We start from the raw sequence: 20,883 nt of genomic DNA, 5'->3' as shown, positions 1-20,883 counted from the left end.
TTCACCCCAGCATTTTCAGCTAGATATGTCAGAGTCAAATCTCCCCCACTCTGTGCTTCATGTTCTGGCCTTCCTACAAACAGGACTGGGCCTTGATGAAGCGGTAGAGTCTTTCCCTCTCTGTGCCCTGCTCCAAAGCACCCAAAGAAAATTGCTCTTCACTGCCTGGATGTAGGCAGAGCCATCAGAGTCTACCTCAAAACACCAGCTTCTATCAAGAAGACTCCCCAGTGTTCCTACCCGTAGGACTTTGCAAGGGACATCCTGCTTCAAAGTCTACCATTGTTAGATGGATAAGACAACTGTTCAACAAAGCTTACACTCTAAAGGACAAAGCTCCTCCTTCACCTTTACATGTTCACTCCACCAGGTTGGTGGTTGTTTCCTGGGCAATCTTTCTATGTCCATCTACCTCCCCTGTGTGCTCTAGTTAATCACCTATGGTGCCCTGCTTTGCCTACCTTCCGTCTCATATCTGCTGTGCTGTGTCCCCCAAGATGAGGTCCAGCTGTGTTCTTTACCCTCCACTGCACTTTCATATTTTGTACTCCCCTTCCACTTCCATTAGCTACAATTCTCAGCAGATCATCAGCTCCTGCGCCTCCCATCATGAGCTTTGAACGACTTCAGTTAAATTATGTACAGGTTTTTGTGTTCTTGGCTATCATTGAAGTTTTAATGCAGCAGATCTAACTCAAACCAGACCCTCACTTTTTCCTATATCCACTATTGAGCACTATTCCTCATTGTGCTTCATACCTTCATTACTGAGCAGTACTACATTGTGGGGCAGATTTACTAAAGCTGGTGCACCTGTGCATGGTAGCCAATCAGCTTCTAAACTCAGCTTGTTCAATTAAGCTTTACTAATAAAACCTGGAAGCTGATTGGTTTCCATGCAGAAGTACACCAGATTCTGAGTGAACCAGCTTTAGTAAATAAACCCCACTGTATCAGACACCACTCAACACTATATATTCTATCTATCTATCTATCTATCTATATATACAGTCAGGTCCATAAATATTGGGACATCGACACAATTCTAACATTTTTGGCTCTATACACCACCATAATGGTTTTTAAATTAAACAAACAAGATGTGCTTTAACTGCAGACTGTCAGCTTTAATTGGAGGGTATTTACATCCAAATCAGGTGAACGGTGTAGGAATTACAACAGTTTGCATATGTGCCTCCCACTTGTTAAGGGACCAAAAGTAATGGGACAATTGGCTTCTCAGCTGTTCCATGGCCAGGTGTGTGTTATTCTCTCATTATCCCAATTACAATGAGCAGATAAAAGGTCCAGAGTTCATTGCAAGTGTGCTATTTGCATTTGGAATCTGTTGCCGTCAACTCTCAAGATGAGATCCAAAGAGCTGTCACTATCAGTGAAGGAGGCCATCATTAGGCTGAAAAAACAAAACAAACCCATCAGAGAGATAGCAAAAACATTAGGCGTGGCCAAAACAACTGTTTGGAACATTCTTAAAAAGAAGGAATGCACCGGTGAGCTCAGCGACACCAAAAGACCCGGAAGACCATGGAAAACAACTGTGGTGGATGACCGAAGAATTCTTTGCCTGGTGAAGAAAACACCCTTCACAACAGTTGGCCAGATCAAGAACACTCTCCGGGAGGTAGGTGTATGTGTGTCAAAGTCAACAATCAAGAGAAGACTTCACCAGAGTGAACACAGAAGGTTCACCACAAGATGTAAACCATTGGTAAGCCTCAAAATCAGGAAGGCCAGATTAGAGTTTGCCAAACGACATCCAAAAAAGCCTTCACAGTTCTGGAACAACATCCTATGGACAGATGATACCGAGATCAACTTGTACCAGAGTGATGGGAAGAGAAGCGTATGGAGAAGGAAAGGAATTGCTCATGATCCTAAGCATACCACCTCACCAGTGAAGCATGGTGGTGGTAGTGTCATGGCGTGGGCATGTATGGCTGCCAATGGAACAGGTGATCTTGTATTTATTGATGATGTGACTGCTGACAAAAGCAGCAGGATGAATTCTGAAGTGTTTCAGGCAATATTATCTGCTCATATTCAGCCAGATGCTTCAGAACTCATTGGACGCCGCTTCACAGTGCAGATGGACAATGACCCAAAGCATACTGCAAAAGCAACCAAAGAGTTTTTTAAGGGAAAGAAGTGGAATGTTATGCAATGGCCAAGTCAATCACCTGACCTGAATCCGATTGAGCATGCATTTCACTTGCTGAATACAAAACTGAAGGGAAAATGCCCCAAGAACAAGCAGGAACTGAAGACAGTTGCAGTAGAGGCCTGGCAGAGCATCACCAGGGATGAAACCCAGCGTCTGGTGATGTCTATGCTTTCCAGACTTCAGGCTGTAATTGAATGCAAAGGATTTACTACCAAGTACTAAAAAGTGAAAGTTTGATTTATGATTATTATTCTGTCCCATTACTTTTGGTCCCTTAACAAGTGGGAGGCACATATGCAAACTGTTGTAATTCCTACACCGTTCACCTGATTTGGATGTAAATACCCTCAAATTAAAGCTGACAGTCTGCAGTTAAAGCACATCTTGTTTGTTTCATTTCAAAACCATTGTGGTGGTGTATAGAGCCAAAAATGTTAGAATTGTGTCGATGTCCCAATATTTATGGACCTGACTGTATATAGCTCCTGCGTGAACACTGCTGCAGGTAATGTGCTTCAAATCACTCCATTCTGTAGACTGATATCTACCTTCTATATTTCACACTGCTCTTCTCTGCACATTTTGCAGTATGTTGTATACACCATGCTTCTTCAAGACGTTGTGCTCTATGTTTTTATACTACAATGTGCATTTCATACTGCAGCGTTCCATTCTGTTTATTGTGCTGTATGATCAATACTCGCACTGTTGTGTTTTTGTTTTTTTTTTGGACTCCACTCGGCTTAATGTGCTGTCCATTCTATAATCCACATGATTCCACACTGTACATTATCTTATACTATATACTACTACATTTTGTACACTATGTTGTATGCTATCTAAATCCCACAGCTCCACTCTGTACACTGTGCATACTTCACACCCCTCCACTGCTATCCGTTGTATACTCCACACCACTGCATCTGCATTTTGTGGTGTACAGTCTTTTTATATATATATATATATATATATATATATATATATATATATATATATATATAATATTACTTTTGTACATTCTGGGCCTAATTTACTAAATGTGAATTAAACCTCTGTGTCAAACACTTTGTTTAATTTGCAGCCCAACCCTTTGTGTTGAATATTTCACACCACCCAATACTGTACATTCTATAGTTTACACAACTCCACTATGTATAGTGTTCTGTATATTTTGTAATTGACACACTGTGCTTCTCATACTTCAAACCACTCCACTGTTCCTTTCTGCACACTGTGTTGCACAATATACGGTGGGTATAGAAAAGAATCGCCCCCTTTTAAAAGAATCACATTTTGTTGTTTTACAGCCTGAAATGAAGACACACAGTTTTTGTTTTATCTAGCTGTATTTACTTAGTGCAACTTATTACATCCAAGTGAAAGATGTAACACCAATGTCAGAAATTTGTTTTTAAAAATTACTGAGTTGGAAAAAGAATCACCTTCCTCCTAAAAAAAAAAAAAAAAAAAAAAAAGACTTGTAAACTTAATCAGGTGTAGCTAGTTACCTGCTCAATGGTGCGCAAAGCCATCTGACTTTCAGCTGTGGTCATTTGGATGAAAAGAGCTTTCCTGGAGCATTTCAGTCCCTGCTAGTGCAAACTGAAGCAAACAATCAACTATGGGTGGCAAGGCACTGTCAAAAGATCTCTGTGATAAAGTTGTGGAAAGGCACAAATCAGGAGATTGATACAAAAAACTTTCAAAGGCTTTATCAATGCCTAGAAGCACAATGAAGTCTATTATTAAGAAGTGGAAGGTATTTGGTACAACACGAACCCTAATGCGAGTGGGAAAGTAATATCTCAAAAGACCATTCACAAGGCCAGATGAAAGAGGAAATCCGGGATCCCCGCAATATAGAGTACCAGTGTACAACTAATGTTATCTTTTGAGAGAAGGGAACACATACACTTCAGACAGAGGCTATAACACATACTGGGGGGATTTTCAGAGAAGGGGATATGATATGAAAAATTTCCACACCCGTGTGATACCCGATGCCCTGAAGGTCCCGGTCATCTACCATATACCAAAGGTCCAAAAAGAATCCAACAAAACCCCCCGGAAAGGCCCATTGTTAGTGGAGTTGATATCCTGTTTTCTAAGTTGAGGGAGTATATTGATTACTTCCTTCAGTCCTTGTCCCAAGAGTATCTTGCATACTTTTAAAGATAGCAAGGATCTCATTAATACCACTAAGGAGATGAAAGTTGGACATAATTACATACTGGCCAGTATAGATATTCATTCGCTCTATACGAATATTAAAAAAAGTTATGCAATTGAAGCAATTACATGGGCTTTACAACAAACTAGTTTAAAACAGAAGCCTTGGATTTAGCAATGCGTAACAATTTTTTTGGCACTATGGAATATATTTTAGGCAAAAGAAAGGGGTTCCAATGGGGGCAAAGTATGCTCCCTCAGTAGCAAATCTTTTTATGAGTAAATGGGAACATGAGGAAATTTTACAGAGACAAGACGGCAGTTCAAACTATATAGACAATATATCATGATATTTTTATAATATGGAAGGGGTCAGAAGAATCATTTGAACAATTTTGAAAGGAAATGGGTAGCAATAGATATGGAATTTCGTTTTAAGAAAGCAGTAGTAGGGAAATGGTCTTTTAACTGGATTTGTCAGTATTTAAAAGAGAAGGGAAGTTATATACGCACACCCATTTTAAAGATGTTGATCGGAATGGGTATATACCCATTAATAGTTGCTACCACCCTAGGTGGCTAAGAGAGTCAGATGATAATTAGCAGAAACTGCAATTATGATATAGATTACAATACACAAACAGACATATTAATTAATACATTTTGTGATAACGGTATAAAAGGGAAGGCCTCCTTGCCAGTAAGAAGGGAAGTAGAGGAAATGAATAGAGGGGAGTTGTTAGAAATTAAAGGAAATTGAAAGATTATGTGGTAGCTTTTATTACAGGTTATAGTTGGCAATATAGAGAGGTTGAGTGTATAATTAGGAGGTATTGGCAGATACTCCGTAAGGATGAAAATTTAGCCAAATTATTACCCAAGACCCCTCAGTTTATATATACTACACCGCCCACATTGAGGACCAGGTTGGTTTAAAAAGGTCATAAACCCTCCTAAAAGAACTAGTACCTTTTTGGACCAAGTGGGATTTTTTAGCTGTGAATGATGTATCGCGTGTAGAACAATGTGCTAAAGAGTAAGAAAAACCACTTGTTTTAAATCCAGCTCCGAAGGGGGGATTATAAGATTAGGAAGTGTTACTTGTGGGAGATATGTAACTTTTCTTTTAGAAGGTCCGTGCAAATTGCAGTATATAGGGAGGGCAATCAGAAAGTTAGAGACACGTCTGGGAAAACATATCATTAATATATAAAAAGTGTATAAGAACCACAGCATGTCCAAACATTTTAGGTATCATAATAAGGAAGCCACATTTCTTAAATGTTTTGGTATAGATAGGGTTCAACCATATTGGAGGGGGAAAGATTTTAAAAAACCTATATCGCAGAATGAAACCCGGTGGATCCACCAGGCACTTTAACCCCCAAGGGGCTTAATATTGAAATTGACTTTCTGGAAAACTGTTTTATTTGCAACTGGTAAAATTTAGATTAGGATTAGAATTTACAGAGGGTTGTTGTCCTTTCTTGGTAGATTATATTTGAAGTAATAAGGAAATATACAACATAATTTTTCACTGTCATTGGCAAAATGAGCAATAGAGGGCAATGTAAAAGTGGAAGCAAGTTCTATGTGTAATATAAGTGCAATTTCTGATCAAGAGACTGTTTAAAAAGAAATTTTATATTTTTTTAAATACTTGATTCTTTTCTAATTCATTTAGATTATAATTAAGTAACAGTATATGGACGGCAAAGTGCTTTTCTCTAGGTCGGCATATCAATATCTGGGTGGACAGGAAGTGACGTTACTGTGAATGAAATGAAGTGAGTACACCCATTTATACAGGAACAGGAAGTGCATTGATTACAGGAACAGGAATTTAGATGACCTGAGAAACAGGAACTTCTTGTCACTGAAGTGGGAGGGGCGAAACACATTGGATAAGGCTTCTGGTTTCTAGCGACGTCACACCCTGTCCGTAGAACGCACGCGATCAGCGACGCCCCAAGATTGTCTCGGCTTGCCTGGCAGGTTTAAGTTTGTTTTATTTTGATTGTAAGTGCAATACATTATACAATTATTTTTTTTTTTTAATATTAAAGGCAGTATTACACTATAAGGGCATCCTCTGTCCTTTTGGTCCCCATGAGTTTATAGATAATACATTATTAATAACATGGCTAAATGGATGGACTGATAATCAGCAGGATATCAGAAAAAAAGAGACATCCACCTCCAGATAAATACTGCTTACATTATTCCAGCCTTTAAAACCGCTTTGTATACATAATAAATAACCTTTCTGCCATCCAAGAAACGTCCGGGCTCTAACAGGTGATCCTTTCCCTTTTCCAAATGGCCGCCAGTCTACTTCCGGTTCCTGTGAGCATCTGACGTCACTTCACTTACTTGACGCGTTATGTCATCGACTTAATCATAAGGGATTCGATCGTCAGACAAGGAAGTTCTATTTATACTCCTCCTCTACATAGCGCCGAAACACGCACCGCCATGTTAGAGAGGGGAACAGTGCCCTTACTATCCGGCATATGCTCAGAGGAATAAAACAGCGGAGAATCTTTGTACACATATAGCGCAATGCCCTACAATAACCATAATAACATAGCAATCCTATATACACAATAATATAAACTCATCTGACTATATGTCCTTACTAAGCTCCATATATATCAGTGAGTATGAAGATTATTTGTCTATTAGTATCTATATAGCACAATGCCCTACAGTAACAATAATAACATAGGATTCCTATGTACACATTAATATATAGTCATCTGGCAGTATGTCTCTACTGGGCTCCATATCTATATATATATATATATATATATATATATATATATCTCTATATCTATATCAGTGAGTATGAAAATTAATATAGCTATATACATACATAATAACTAATATGATTTTAAAATTTCATACATAATACCTTTTTATAAGTTTAAAATTTCATACAATAGACTACTAATTCATATAATGGAATATTGATTATTAAAAAAGGAACTTTACCTAGTCTGAATCCATCCAAAAGTTATGAATTTTAAAAAGAACTAAAATTATATTTTTAAATCTATAAAATTATAAATTCATATACAGTATAGCATCAAACTATTCTACTAAAAATAATTTAGAATTATAAAAATCAATTTACATACTAAAATATTTTTTAGAATTTTATTAATTATATAAAATATTATAAAAATATTAAATGTTTTTATAATTAATTCCCCATACACTCCAATCTTAATAATCATTCATTGTTACAGCCCACATTAAAAATTAGAAATAAAACAATTCAGATCCAGATCTACAGTCAAACCCCTAGGTCTTAAAGTTTGTAGCTCATATAGCCAAAACATTTCGTTCTTTGAAATAGCCTTAATTTTATCACCCCCCTTCCAGTGTGTATCAATCCTATCGATTTCACTAAACGTTAAACCACTCGGGTCACAGTTGTGACAATCCCTAAAATGTCTCGATAGACAATGATCTTTTTTACCTTTTTTAATGTTCGTAACATGTTTACTTTTCTGTAACGGCCTCGAAGTTCTGCCTACATACTGAAGCCGACATGGACGTTCCAATAAATACGTAACGAAGGGGGTGGTGCAAGTAATAAAATCCTTAATATTAAAACTATTACCCATTCTACATGAAGTAAAACCTGAGATCACTCTTGTTTTAATATTGGTAACTTTACAAATACTACATTTTCTACGTGGATAAAAACCTTTAAAATCAAACATATGCTTTTACTTTTGTTTGGGAGGAGATATAATATTTTTTTACTAAAACATCTCTCAAATTTTTAGTTTTCCTATATATAAATGTAGGCTTTTCAGGAATATTTGGTCCTAAAACAAAATCTTTTCTTAATAAGGGCCAATATTTATAAAAAAATTGATTAAATTTCTTTATATTGGCTATTATAACCTGAAATAAATGCATATTCCACCCTATTATTTTTATTTATGTTCTTTTTAGATTGAAGTTTACAGTTCTTGTTTCCTATATAACTTTTACTCACTTCAAATCTTGTCTTCTCCAATACTACAGGGCCATAACCTTTTTCTATAAATCTATCCTTAATGATCTCTGTCTGTTCAATCTTGTACAATTTCTCATGATTCTCAGAAATTGTCCCTTTGGTATTCCATTAATCCAAGTAGGATGGTGGCAGCTATTAGTAGGTATATTCCTGAAAAGCCTACATTTATATATAGGAAAACTAAAAATTTGAGAGATGTTTTAGTAAAAGCTTATTGATTAAAGTCTATCTATCTATCTATCTATCTATCTATCTATCTATCTATCTATCTATCTATCTATCTATATCTGGATGGAGCAAGGTGTATGGGGACACATGGAGCACTTTGGCTGATGAATCCAGGTAGTGCCGTGGAGGTTGCATATACCTTGTGGAGATCTACAGGAGGGCCATTTTTCACCATTTATTGGATTTCAATATAGGCGTGATTATTTTGGATTGTTGCTAAGGGTACACACTCCTTATTTTAATTAGAAGTGTACACTGTGTTAGTTTGCTTTTTGGGCACTGAAGAGTGATTCACATACACAGTGTTGGTTCACGGTTTGATTCACAGTTTTATTTTTCACAATTTTTCACTATTTTTTTCACTGCAAAGTTTTTTGATGGGATACTCACTAGAGTGAAGTCACCTGTTTATATACGGTTGATAAGAGATAATGCACTATGTGATATTTTTCTTTTTTTGAGGTAACACTTATCATGGAAATCATTGGGAGGATAATAATTTCTTTGGACGCATTTTTTTCATCGTGATTACACAGGAAGGACATATTTGTGTTTATATATATTTTTCTTGGTATTGTGGACTTTTTAGGGATTGGATTTCACTTGTATTGTGTTATTGAGGAGTTGATTTATAGCATATTCTGTATTATATTGTTTACATCGTCAGGGGTGAAGGTGTTGATTGTGCTGTGGGGGAGTTGAATTTGTGTATTTATTTAGGAAGTGGTATTATTTAAACACCTCCAGATAAAGCATTATTTGACTCCATTGTGAAAGCACAGGGTCCACCAGATCTGGTGAGTGTGGTCAAAACTAGGTCACTATAAGAAGAGAACTTTTTAAAAGAACTTTTAAAGAGCACCTGTCACTTTACTATGTGGTTTAAACACTGAGCACTTTGAGAAGAAAATGCATGCATATTCTGAATTGAAGTCAGTTGAAGGTTCATTGGGATGAACATTATCAATTTTAGTTATTTACACCGTGGAGTGCTGTATATCATTTTCTGTTTAGTACTAGCAACACACTTGAACAGCAGCACCAGCCATTATTGTATTTTTTATTCTCAGTTTAGAACTATAGTGCAGTTCATACTTTGGTTATATTTTGTCACAACACAGACCCTCCCTGGATCAGCCCATTGCTCCAAACTGGAAGAAAGAGCCAGGAGGAAACTGGTCAGAGAGGCTACCAAGAGACCTACAGCAACTCTGAAGCAGTTGCAGGAATTTATGACAAAAAGAGGTTATTGTGCATGGGTGTCACCCATCCTCTGGAACTCCCTGCCCCAACCCATCAGATTATCACCTACTCTCCTCTCCTTTAGGCGCACCCTGAAAACCCACCTCTTCAGGGAAGCCTACCCCACCCCCTGCTAACTTGCCAACCTCCTCCACTCTTCCTACCACCCCATCCCCCATAGCTATCTCTTCCTGTGCCACCATCCCCTCCCTCCTAGATTGTAAGCTCGAAAGAGCAGGGCCCTCGATCCCCTCATGTTTTGCATTGTATTGTTGTTGTTCTGTCACATGTTCTGTCCCCCTTTGTAATGTACAGCGCTGAGCGAACTATTGGCGCTTTATAAATATTGTATAATAATAATAATGTGACAACAATATCACAAATTCTGAGAGAAAAAAACTCAGTATATATATACCGCCATTTGTAAATGCAGTAACTTTCATGTAATTAATAAAGGCAGTATTACACTATCAGGGCATCCTCTGTCCTTTTTGGTCCTCATGAGTTTATACAGTTGTGTTCAAAATAATAGCAGTCAGACATCACTAACCTGATCAATCACTGTTTTTGGTAGAAATGATATTTCTACATGGCAAATAATTTACTAGCAGGTGTAGTAGAGTAATAGAAATCCAACAGACCCAACAGTCATGACATGCATGCTGCTGATTTTGTGTAATTAAATCACAAATTGAAAGGGGCATGTTCAAAATAATAGCAGTGTGGAGTTCTATTAGTGAGGTCATTCATTCTTTGAAAAACAGGTGGCAATTATTGCCCTTATTTAAGGAAGGAAGGCAGCAAATGTTGTACATGCTGGTTACAGTGCATTTCTCTCTGTGTGAAGGAAAGACGGCCGCCACACATCTCTATGCCCTTGGAGAACCGGAGCGATGCCAATTCCCGTTCCGGCCATTATTTTATTTTCTTTTTTCTTTTTAAAGCACCAGATCAAGCTTTTGCTTTTTTTTTTTTTTTTTTTTTTTTTTTTTTTTGATGCAATGCTTATTGACCCCATATCTCTCCATAAAGAGGGCCTGTCACCAATTATTTCTATCAGAAGTGATGCATGCATTTCTTGTGATACGAATAAAAGTAATTACATTTTTTTTAAAGGAACAGTGCAAAAAAAAACCCCCCAAAAAATTAAATACATTTTTTTTTTTAAAGTTTAAAGTGCCCCCGTCCCCCCGTGCTCTCACATAGTGGTGAATGCATACATAGGCCACGCCCACATATGTAAATGGTGTTCAAACCACACATTTAAAAATTAATTTCAGGCTTTGTGACATTTCTCTTCCATGTGGTGCCATTGCTGACGGCATGAAATGGGAAGGGGATTTATTTAAGTCACGCCCTTTTATAATCCGCTGTCTGCTGGACACCTGTTAAATGAAAAATTCGACTCACCTGTAGTTGAATTTTTGTTAATTAGGATTTTGTTGTCTAAAATTTTAGCTTTGCTCATAAAACTTTCATTGGGGTGTATTCATTTTTGCAACATGGTCTTGAATGAATTTCTTAGGAAAAATACTTTTTTGTGTGCGTAAATGAACAAATCTTGTTTGCAATCAATGGCCCGCATTTTTGGGACTGTTCTGCAGTAATGTGTCCCATAGAAAATGTTGATTCTGAAAGGAAAGTAAATGTTTTCTGACAAATCTGTTGGGGTGTACTCATTTATGCTGAGAACTGTACATTTAACAACATGACATGCCATATACTTTGCTGTACATTATATACTTGACATTGCTCTACTTTATACATTTTTATGCTTTTTCAAGTTATTTCTAACAATATTGTCTTACAGGAAAAGAAACTCGGCAACGGACAGAATCTGCTTCAGAAGCCTTAGAGACAGACAATGTTGGAGAGCTTCAACATTTCCGCTCACGTTCCCGCTCTGCTCCATCTTCTCTAATGGTTGCAGCTCGTTATGGACGGGAGCTGAGACGAATGAGTGATGAATTTGACCAAATCTTCACGGTAAATGTTCCCATGCCTTCTTTATTATTCTGTATTTGTATAACATTTGCATATGTTGAAGCATTTACATTTGTCTCTGCTGTGGTGGAGCTTACAGTCTAATGCTGCTACCACAGTCATCCAGTCTCACACACTGGAGACAGTTTTGTTTGAAGCCTATTTAACATGCCAGTGTATTTTTTGATCGTGAGGGAAAAGCATGAGAAATTTAGGGTAAAATTGGATATTTTATGACAACATCACAGCAAATGCCTGAACCTGTTTATTTCAGGTACTTATATAGCGCCGTCAATTTATGCCACGCTTTAAATATATATTGTACATTCACATCAGTCCCTAACCCTCAAGGGGCGTACAATCTAAGGTCCCTAACTCACATCCATACATACACATGCTAGGGCCAATGTAGACAGGAGCCATTTCACCTACCAGCATGTCTTTGGAGTGTGGGAGGAAACCGGAGTATCCGGAGGAAACCCATGCAGGCACAGGGAGAACATGCAAACTCCAGGCAGGTGGTGTGTGTGTGTGTGTGTGTGTGTGTGTGTGTGTGTGTGTGTGTGTGTGTATGTGTATTACCTCTTGCCTTTGGGATGGTAATTCATACACTGCTCCAATATCTGCAATGGGTTCCTCTTTCTTTAAGTCTAATAGATTTATCCTTGATTTTTATTAAATCCAGTTTCTAGATACCTTAACATCTGTTGCTTATTTACTTTAAACAGAACTTATGTTATTCAGCTAACTTTGGAAAGTAAAAAAACATGTTCGTTTCCATTGCATAATGTTTTTTCCTAAACTGCTCATATGACTCGCATGTCTCTGCCACCCTATATTACCTGATAAAGACACCACTATTCAGATCCTATAGCTGTCACTTCCCCTTTTTTTCATCCTGCTTGGAGGGCCTCACTAAGTAAGGGCCCTTTCTTTGCTCTTTCATTCTTTTTTTACCCAGTGTCTGAATTGTTAGGATTTCAATACAAACAAGTCTCATTATTAGCTTGGATTCTGGTGTGAATAGTGGATTATGGATATTTAAAACAAAGGTCAATTGCAGGTGATTATTCAGTATTCTCAGCAAAATTAAATAACTGCACTAAACCGTGTTTTTATTTTGCTTTGAATTCTACTTTTATTGTTTGTTGAATTTACTTTATTGTTTTCACATGCTAAAATCGTTTGCAGAAGATAATCATATGATTGATTTTTCCATTCAGAGTCTCCCTCGACCTAAAAGTGCAAATGCAGCCACTCAGCTTACTGTTAGCAAGAGTTTTGGAGAAACATTTTTGAACTTCTTTAGAAGAAAGAACAAAGACAGAAGTGAGTCAGAAAATGATAAGCACTGACGATTTTTGTGAAGGAGAAAATACTGTGGTATGTATACTTAAAGTACTGTTATCATAATGTTACTGCATATTTTCTGCTGATCATATAAATATTTGTAAGTCTTTAATAAGAGGATGTAGTAAAACTTGAGAACACTTTCTGGCATCATTCACACGGGCGCTAACACCCATAGTCTGTTAATAGGTTGTGCCTCTAAGCCGCTGTAGCCACTGTGTGCTGCACATAGGAAGCCCATTTGTGTCTATGAGAATGTAGTGGACACCTCTGCTGATCCCAGTTTGACAAACTTGCGTATGAGCGGCCCCAAACGCAGTCTCCCAAAATTAAACTTTGCATGCATTCTGATATTGCATAGAGTTTTTCGCCTTGGATAAGAACTGCTGTCATAACCTGATGTATTTTTTTTTGCACTGTGTCTATGACTAGTCCACGGCATATTTGTGTTAATTCAAACTCCCTGACCTATCTATCATATATATATATATATATAACGACCAACAACGCCACCATCAGTCCCACCCCGCAAGCCAAAGTCCTAGGTGTCACTAGACTCAAAGCTGTCCTTCCAACCCCATGTCCAATCGTTGGCAAACTCATGCAGACTCCACCTCCACAACATCTCCAAAATACGTACGTTCCTAACCCCAGACACTACTAAGCAACTCGTTCATTCCCTTATTATCTCACGTCTGGACTACTGCAACTCCCTTCTCACCGGCCTACCCCAACACAGGCTATCCCCGCTTCAGTCTATCCTGAACTCAGCGGCCAGACTCATCCACCTTACCAACCGCTCCGCTTCTGCCACCCCCCTCTGTCATTCCCTCCACTGGCTTCCGATTGCCCAACGCATTACATTCAAAATACTAACACTGACATACAAAGCCATTCATAACGCTGCCCCAAACTACCTCACTGACCTGATACCCAAATACCACCCAACCCATACTCTTCGCTCCTCACAAGACCTCCTACTTTCTAGCTCCCTGGTCTCCTCCTCCCACGCCCGACTGCATGACTTCTCCAGGACTTCCCCCATCCTCTGGAACTCACTACCCCAATCCATCAGACTGTCACCTACCCTCCTCACCTTTAGGCGCACCCTGAAAATCCATCTCTTCAGGGAAGCCTACCCCACCCTCACTTAACAGCTGATCTCCTCCAATCCTCCTACCACTCCATCCCCCTCAGCCACTTCCTCCTGTACCACAATCCCCTCCCTCCTAGATTGTAAGCTCGAAAGAGCAGGGCCCTCGAACCCCTCGTGTATTGTTTTGTTACTGTATTGTCTCATGTTCTGTCCCCCACTATAATGTACAGCGCTGAGCAAACCTTTTGGCGCTATATAAATACTGTATAATAATAATATATGGGCAGAAACAAAATCCACCCCAAAATTTGTAGTGACCTCCTTTTGTTAATGCCTGTGTCCTCGGCTGCTTAAATAAGGCCATAGGATGTGGTTTCTGTTTAAAAACAAAAAACACTACTAGATATAGTTTTGGCTGGCACTACAACAACAGACTCTGGGGAATTTATAACGGGTGTCCTAGGCACCTCTTTAGACTTCCGTCTGGGTGCAGCACCAAAAATAACAGTTGCTTGCTGCTGATTCATATACAGTTGCAAGAAAAAGTATGTGAACCCCTTGGGATTACGTGGAGTTTTGCATGAATTGGGCATAAAATGTGGTCTGAACGTCATCTAAGTCACAACAATAGAAGAACACAGTCTGCTGAACATAATACTACACAAACATTAGATGTTGCCATGGTTTAATTGCACATAACATGTAAACATTCACATTGCAGGGAGGAAAAGTATGTGAACCTTTGGACTTAATAACTGGTTGACCCTCCTTTGGCAGCAATAACCTCAACCAAACGTTTCCTGTAGTTGCAGATCAGACCTGCACAACGATCTGGAGTAATTTTGGACCACTCCTCTTCACAAAACTGTTTCAGTGTAGCAATATTCTTGGGATGTCTGGTGTGAATCACTCTCTTAAGGTCATGCCACAGCATTTCAATCGGGTTGAGGTCAGGACTCTGACTGGGCCACTCCAGAAGGCGTATTCTGTGCTGTTGCAGCCATTGTTTTGTTGAATTACTTGTATGCTTTGGGTCATTGTCCTTGTGCATCACCCATCCTCTGTGGAGCTTCAGTTGGCGGACAGATGGTCGTACGTTTTCCTGCAAAATGTCTTGATAAACTCTGGAATTCATTTTCCCATCAATGACAACAATCCGTCCAGGCCCTGAGGCAGCAAAGCAGCCCCAAACCATGATGCTCCCTCTGCAATGTTTTACAGTGGGGAGGAGGTTTTGATGTTGGTGTGCTGTGCCTTTTTTTCTCCACACATAGTGTTGTGTGTTCTTCCCAAACAACTCAATCTTGGTTTCATCTGTCCACAGTATATTTTGCCAGTAGTGCTGTGGAACATCCCGGTGCTCTTTTGCAAACTTCAAACATGCTGCAATATTCTTTTTGGACAGCAATGGCTTCCTCCGTGGTGTCCTCCCATGTACTCCATTCTTGTTTAATGTTTTCCTTATTGTAGATGCGTCAACAAAAATGTTAGCATGTGCCAGAGATTTCTGTAGGTCTTTAGCTGACACTCTGGGATTCTTCTTTACCTCATGCAGCATTCTGCGCTGTGCTCTTGCAGTCATTTTTACAGGATGAAAACGCCTAGGGAGAGTAGCAACAGTGCTAAACTTTCTCCATTTGTAGACCGTCTGTCTTACCGTGGACACATGAACATCAAGGCCTTTGGAGATACTTTCTGTAACCCTTTCTAGCTTCATGCAAGTCAACAATTCTTGATCGTAGGTCTTCTGAGAGCTCTTTTCTGCGAGGCATGGTTCACATGAGACAGTGCTTCTTGAAACCAGTAAACCCATAACAGGTGTGTGTTTTTAAGGGCAGGACAACTGTCAGCAACACATCCAATATCATCACACTGATTGGAGTCAAGGTTGGCTCACTCCTGGCTCCAGTTAGCTCTGGGAGAAGTCATTAAGCTAGGGCCTCACATACGTTTTCCTCCCTGCACTGTGAATGTTTACATGTTATGTGCAATTAAACCATGGCAACATCTAATGTTTGTGTAGTATTCTGTTCAACAGACTGTGTTCTTCTATTGTTGTGATTTAGATGACGTTCAGAGCACATTTTATGCCCAATTCATGCAAAACGCCACGTAATCCCAAGGGGTTCACATACTTTTTCTTGCAACTGTACTTGTCACAGACTAGCACATCATTTTATCAATTCATGCACCGAGGTTGGAGAGTCCATAATGGACACTTGTTCCTCAGTGCTAGTCCTTCCCCTATCCTTGTGAGCAAGCCAGGGTTGGCTAAACACGTCTATGAAGGCTGGTTTTGGGTTGGCAACATCACTGTGTGCAGTCAATAGACTGATTATTAAAAATACCGCAAGAAGAGATAATTGGAGTGCGGATGATTTTTTTTTTTTTTCCTATCTTCAGTGAAGTGTGGAGACAGACTGTGATGGCCAGTACCCAGGTTGTCCATGTGCAAGAGAAGCTTGTCTGGAGCTATGGATCTTTTTTTTCTGTTCTGCGTCATTGGTTGCTATGATGCGGGTAACCTTCGTCCTAGGAACCAGTGAAGTGAATGCAGAATACATTCAAACATATTAATAAAGCACTGAACAAACAACAACCTCCTTCTGTACACCAACGTTGAATCAATCACTGTTGTTTAAAAGACATGCACCAGGAAGATACACGTGCAGTGACTGCTCACAGCATAAAAACCTATAAACATACCCAGGCTATGATTGCTCTTACTACACCAGAGTAAAAATAAGTAAAAATACATTTTTTTTAAAAGGAGTGAAAATATTTGAGATAGCAAATAAATAGTGATATCATCCAAAATGTAATAAACAATAAAGGCTTCTGCTAAGATCGGGTTAACACCCTCTAAATCAAAATCAAGATGTAGGAACTCCAAGCACTGCCCTTTATAAATAAATATAAAACATAATATTGAGTGTCCAAGAAAAACATTTGCAATAAAGTTCAATCAATAGTGCAGTTTATGGTGATATTGTTCAATATTCTTCCAAGGAGGTTAGTGCAAAGATCACAGTGCCTTGCTTCCCTCCTGTGTTTCCACACTCACCAATAGCTGTGGATAATATTAAGAGTATAGTGCGCCCATACTGCAGATCTCTTGGTATTGCTGGGACTTGTATTCCTCCTTATAGATCGCTCCTCCACTGTGATAACAGGATTCAAAGGCTGATGTGCTCTTACATGATAAAGGAATGGCAAAAGGGGTCCTCATAGCATAATTCTATTTTTAATAAGAGAATCTAAAAAATAGGCTGCATTTGCATAAACTCTGAAGATAGTATACAAAGTCCAGATAGTACGAGAAATATGACAATTCAGAAATTGCCACCTTGGTTTGTCCTGGTGGGGGGATATCTTGCAGCCCCTTTAGGCATACTACCTGTGGGATTGGCTTCTGCTGATGCCTTTTTGTAAATGCAATGACATTATTAGTATCCAAACTCTGTTTGCTTTATACATCTGTATATATTTGCACGTTTATATTTGTGTGTTGCATTTTATTCTTTAGGTAGCAATCCAAACTATGCACCTTTTGTGCTCCCGAAGAAGCAGAATACATGAAACGTGTTGAGCCTTATGTGAATGGATGGTGGCAATATCTGAATTATCATATTTCTTGTACCATCTGGACATTGTATACCGTCTTCAGAGTATATGGCCACCATCTCAATCGACATAAGGGTGCAGGATGCTATTATGTTTTAAGTATAAATTGTTTTTAACTTATTTATTTTAATTGTGCATTAATAAGGATTGTTTATTTTATGATAATTTGGTATGGGGCCTATAAAGTCCATGTACTAATGTCCATTTTATGGGTTTTTTTTTGTTTTTGTTTTTTCACTAATGTAGGGTAATGAGCACTTTATCTTTTCCATCCGCAGTGATTTAGTTTCCTCCTAGTTATTCATTTGCACTCACGTACAATAAAACAGAAAAGGCACAAACCGCCAAACCGGAAGTTCCACTGCCTGGATGTGACGTCACTGGAAGCTGCAAAAATACACGCCGGTGCGTCACTTCTGGTTCAGCATTTTGTGCCTTTTTTCTATTTTGATTTTTATGCGACTGCAACCTATTTTTATGTTCTCTTAATAAAAATGGAATTACGCTATGTGGACCCTTTTGCTATTCCTTTTTCATGTGAGAGAGCACATCGGCCTTTGAATCCTGTTATCATGGCGGAGGAGCCATCAATATGGAGGAATACAAGTCCCAGCAATACCAAATGATATGCAGTATATGTACACTAGACTCTGTTGGTGAGTGTGGAAACACAGGAGGAGAGCACGGCCCTGTGATTTCTGCACTAACCTCCTTGGAAGAATATTGCACAGTTTCACCATAGACTGCATTTTTATTGCAAATGGGGTTTTTTTGGACACTCAATATAGAGAACTTTTATGTTGTTTATTTATAGAGGGCAGAGTTTTAATGTTCACAGAATACTTGTGATGGTTTTGGATAAATTAGGGAATGGTCAAAACCCTAGGGGGTTACATATACAAAAACAAGGAAGGGGGGGGTACTCCCTTCACTTACAGGCACACAAAGGGGAAATTTCCTCTGACTTAATTACAGGAGCAGGTCTCCCCACTAGAAGATCTCACCTCATCTTTTGTTGCTGTGACAGCTGTAAAACTTTGTATTTTCTATTGGTTTTTATTCCAGTGACAGTGATCACCAGGACAGATATAGAGTGAATTTCCTCAGCAGGGACACCAACAGCAGTTAAAGATTCACAGAGGATGTAACCCTTCTCTACTGTATCCCAAACCATTAACAATGATGGGAGAAGCAGTATAGTGATGAGCTCATCTGTCTGTCACAATGCTTTTCTCATCTTATCAGCATGCTCCTTGTCAGCACATGAACTGATTGCTGCCTTGCTTCTTCTTCATACATCAGCTCTGTTGTACAGGGACTGCAAGAGGCTGACGCTAGGGTCAAATTCAGATACTCACATTTCTTGCTGTTTAATGATTACAAAGCTGCATTAATTTGCATATTTTGTAATTGCTTTAAACAATGCTTTCATCGCTTGGATTTTCTAAAGTAACGTTTGCATGCATTTCACAAGCCATCGAAGAAAACAAAAAATAATAAAACCTTTTAGTAAGCTTGTGTTTTTCTGCAAATTGTTTTTAATATGTGTTTCATATTTTCTTTACAGCTGCAATACAGATGGTGGCGCTCTTCTTCTTTTTGGGTGCACATTGCTATTTATAGAAAGGAAAATGGACTTAACCACTGAACAGAAACCTTGCATGATGATTTGTGAGGTGGATTATGAAATGTGCCACATTATTTTGTTTTATTGTTAACAATTATACAAGAAATAATGCAATATTAAATCTGTATAGAGAAAAAAAGACTAACGTAAGCATGACATTGCCCAGCAAGCACCATAAGTTTACCTCACTTGTCCATTCAAGTCAATTGCCAAAGCCTCCCTAAATACCATTCAATCCAGATACGGAGCACACAGGATACTCCCTCCCCGATTCTACCCTGGGCATCTGAGCAGCCAATTGCCATATTCAAATGCTGTCTTGTACAGTGTGACTGAGCATGCTTAGCCCTGTCCTTATGGATTTTAGGGGGCACTGGCAGTGGATACCAGCCCAAGGTAAGTGTAAGTACCTTTATGGTGTCTGCTATACAGTGTGAAGAAATCTTTCATTTGTTTTCTCTATACAGGGTAAATTTAAATGAACAAAAATGATTTTAGAAGGGATGAAACATCAGAATAAAATGTGAACTTTTTATTGTTATAATGTTTTTACTTAGAAAAATAACAATTTGCAAGATTTTCATACTCTTTTTACTAAGCACAACTGTTGAAATATAAAGTAATAAGCATTTTGTAATATAAAATGTAAGGCAGGTAACCACTGCAATATTGTTTGAATTGAGCCAGGATAAACAACACTGTCTTGTGCCAGCATATTATATCATATGTTGGCCCTTTCTGGTGCTGAAATAAATGATTATATGCAAATGTGTTCTTGGTTGAGTCATTTTTCTTTGACCATATTTATATGTATAGGTGAGAGAAAAAGGTCTGTGTTAATCAGAGCAGAGATTTTCCTCTGCGCTGGCCTTTTTTCAAGCTGAGATTTGAAAATAGAAAGAAAAAAGAATCTTATTGGTTGCTATGGTGTTTTTCTAGTAAACTGGAACCTAAAGGGTAACTGGGAAAATAGCAAATAAAAAAAATAAGAGTATACAACTGCAACACAAGTAATGTTCTAGTTCAGAGGGCTCCAAACTTTCTAAACATAGGGCCAGTTTACTGCCCTCCCAAACTTTATGGAGGGCAGAATGTGGCCAGTGGGAGTAAATTGTGTCAACTCTTTGGTAGTAGGGGGAGGCATAGTGTCCCATGGTTTGTGTCAGTGGGAGGAATAGTGCCCCATTGTTGGTGTCAGTGGGAGGAATAGTGCCCCATTGTTGGTGTCAGTGGGAGGAATAGTGCCCCATTTGTGTCCGTGGGAGGAATAGTGCCCCATTGTTGGTGTCAGTGGGAAGAATAGTGTCTCATTGTCAGGCAGGAACTATGTCCCACTGTTACTGACAGTG

The 20,883-nt window shown here is 38.7% G+C and overlaps 1 protein-coding gene across 3 annotated transcripts in view; it reads left to right on the top strand.

The window, feature by feature from the left end:
* The window catches only part of BAD (BCL2 associated agonist of cell death), a 40,954-nt gene extending 20,652 nt beyond the window's left edge, over nucleotides 1-20,302 (top strand). Inside the window, exons 3-5 of one of the 3 annotated variants that reach the window (XM_089652828.1) lie at nucleotides 11,665-11,840; nucleotides 13,061-13,166; nucleotides 19,475-20,302. In XM_089652828.1, the coding sequence (XP_089508954.1) occupies nucleotides 11,665-11,840; nucleotides 13,061-13,166; nucleotides 19,475-19,530 (338 nt within the window). In that variant the 3' untranslated portion in view covers nucleotides 19,531-20,302. Of the gene's footprint in view, nucleotides 1-11,664; nucleotides 11,841-13,060; nucleotides 13,221-19,474 lie in introns of all 3 variants that reach the window. The other 2 variants (XM_089652830.1, XM_089652829.1) reach the window with 2 other exon arrangements.
* Nucleotides 20,303-20,883: the final 581 nt, after the last annotated feature.

The sequence above is a fragment of the Staurois parvus genome, unplaced genomic scaffold (genome assembly GCF_062004578.1).
Source record: "Staurois parvus isolate SC_StPar_1 unplaced genomic scaffold, SC_StPar_1.0 ptg000694l, whole genome shotgun sequence".
NCBI lineage: Eukaryota > Metazoa > Chordata > Amphibia > Anura > Ranidae > Staurois > Staurois parvus.
The sequence above is the reverse complement of the archived record's forward strand: the minus strand, read 5'-3'. Positions and strand labels throughout refer to the sequence as shown.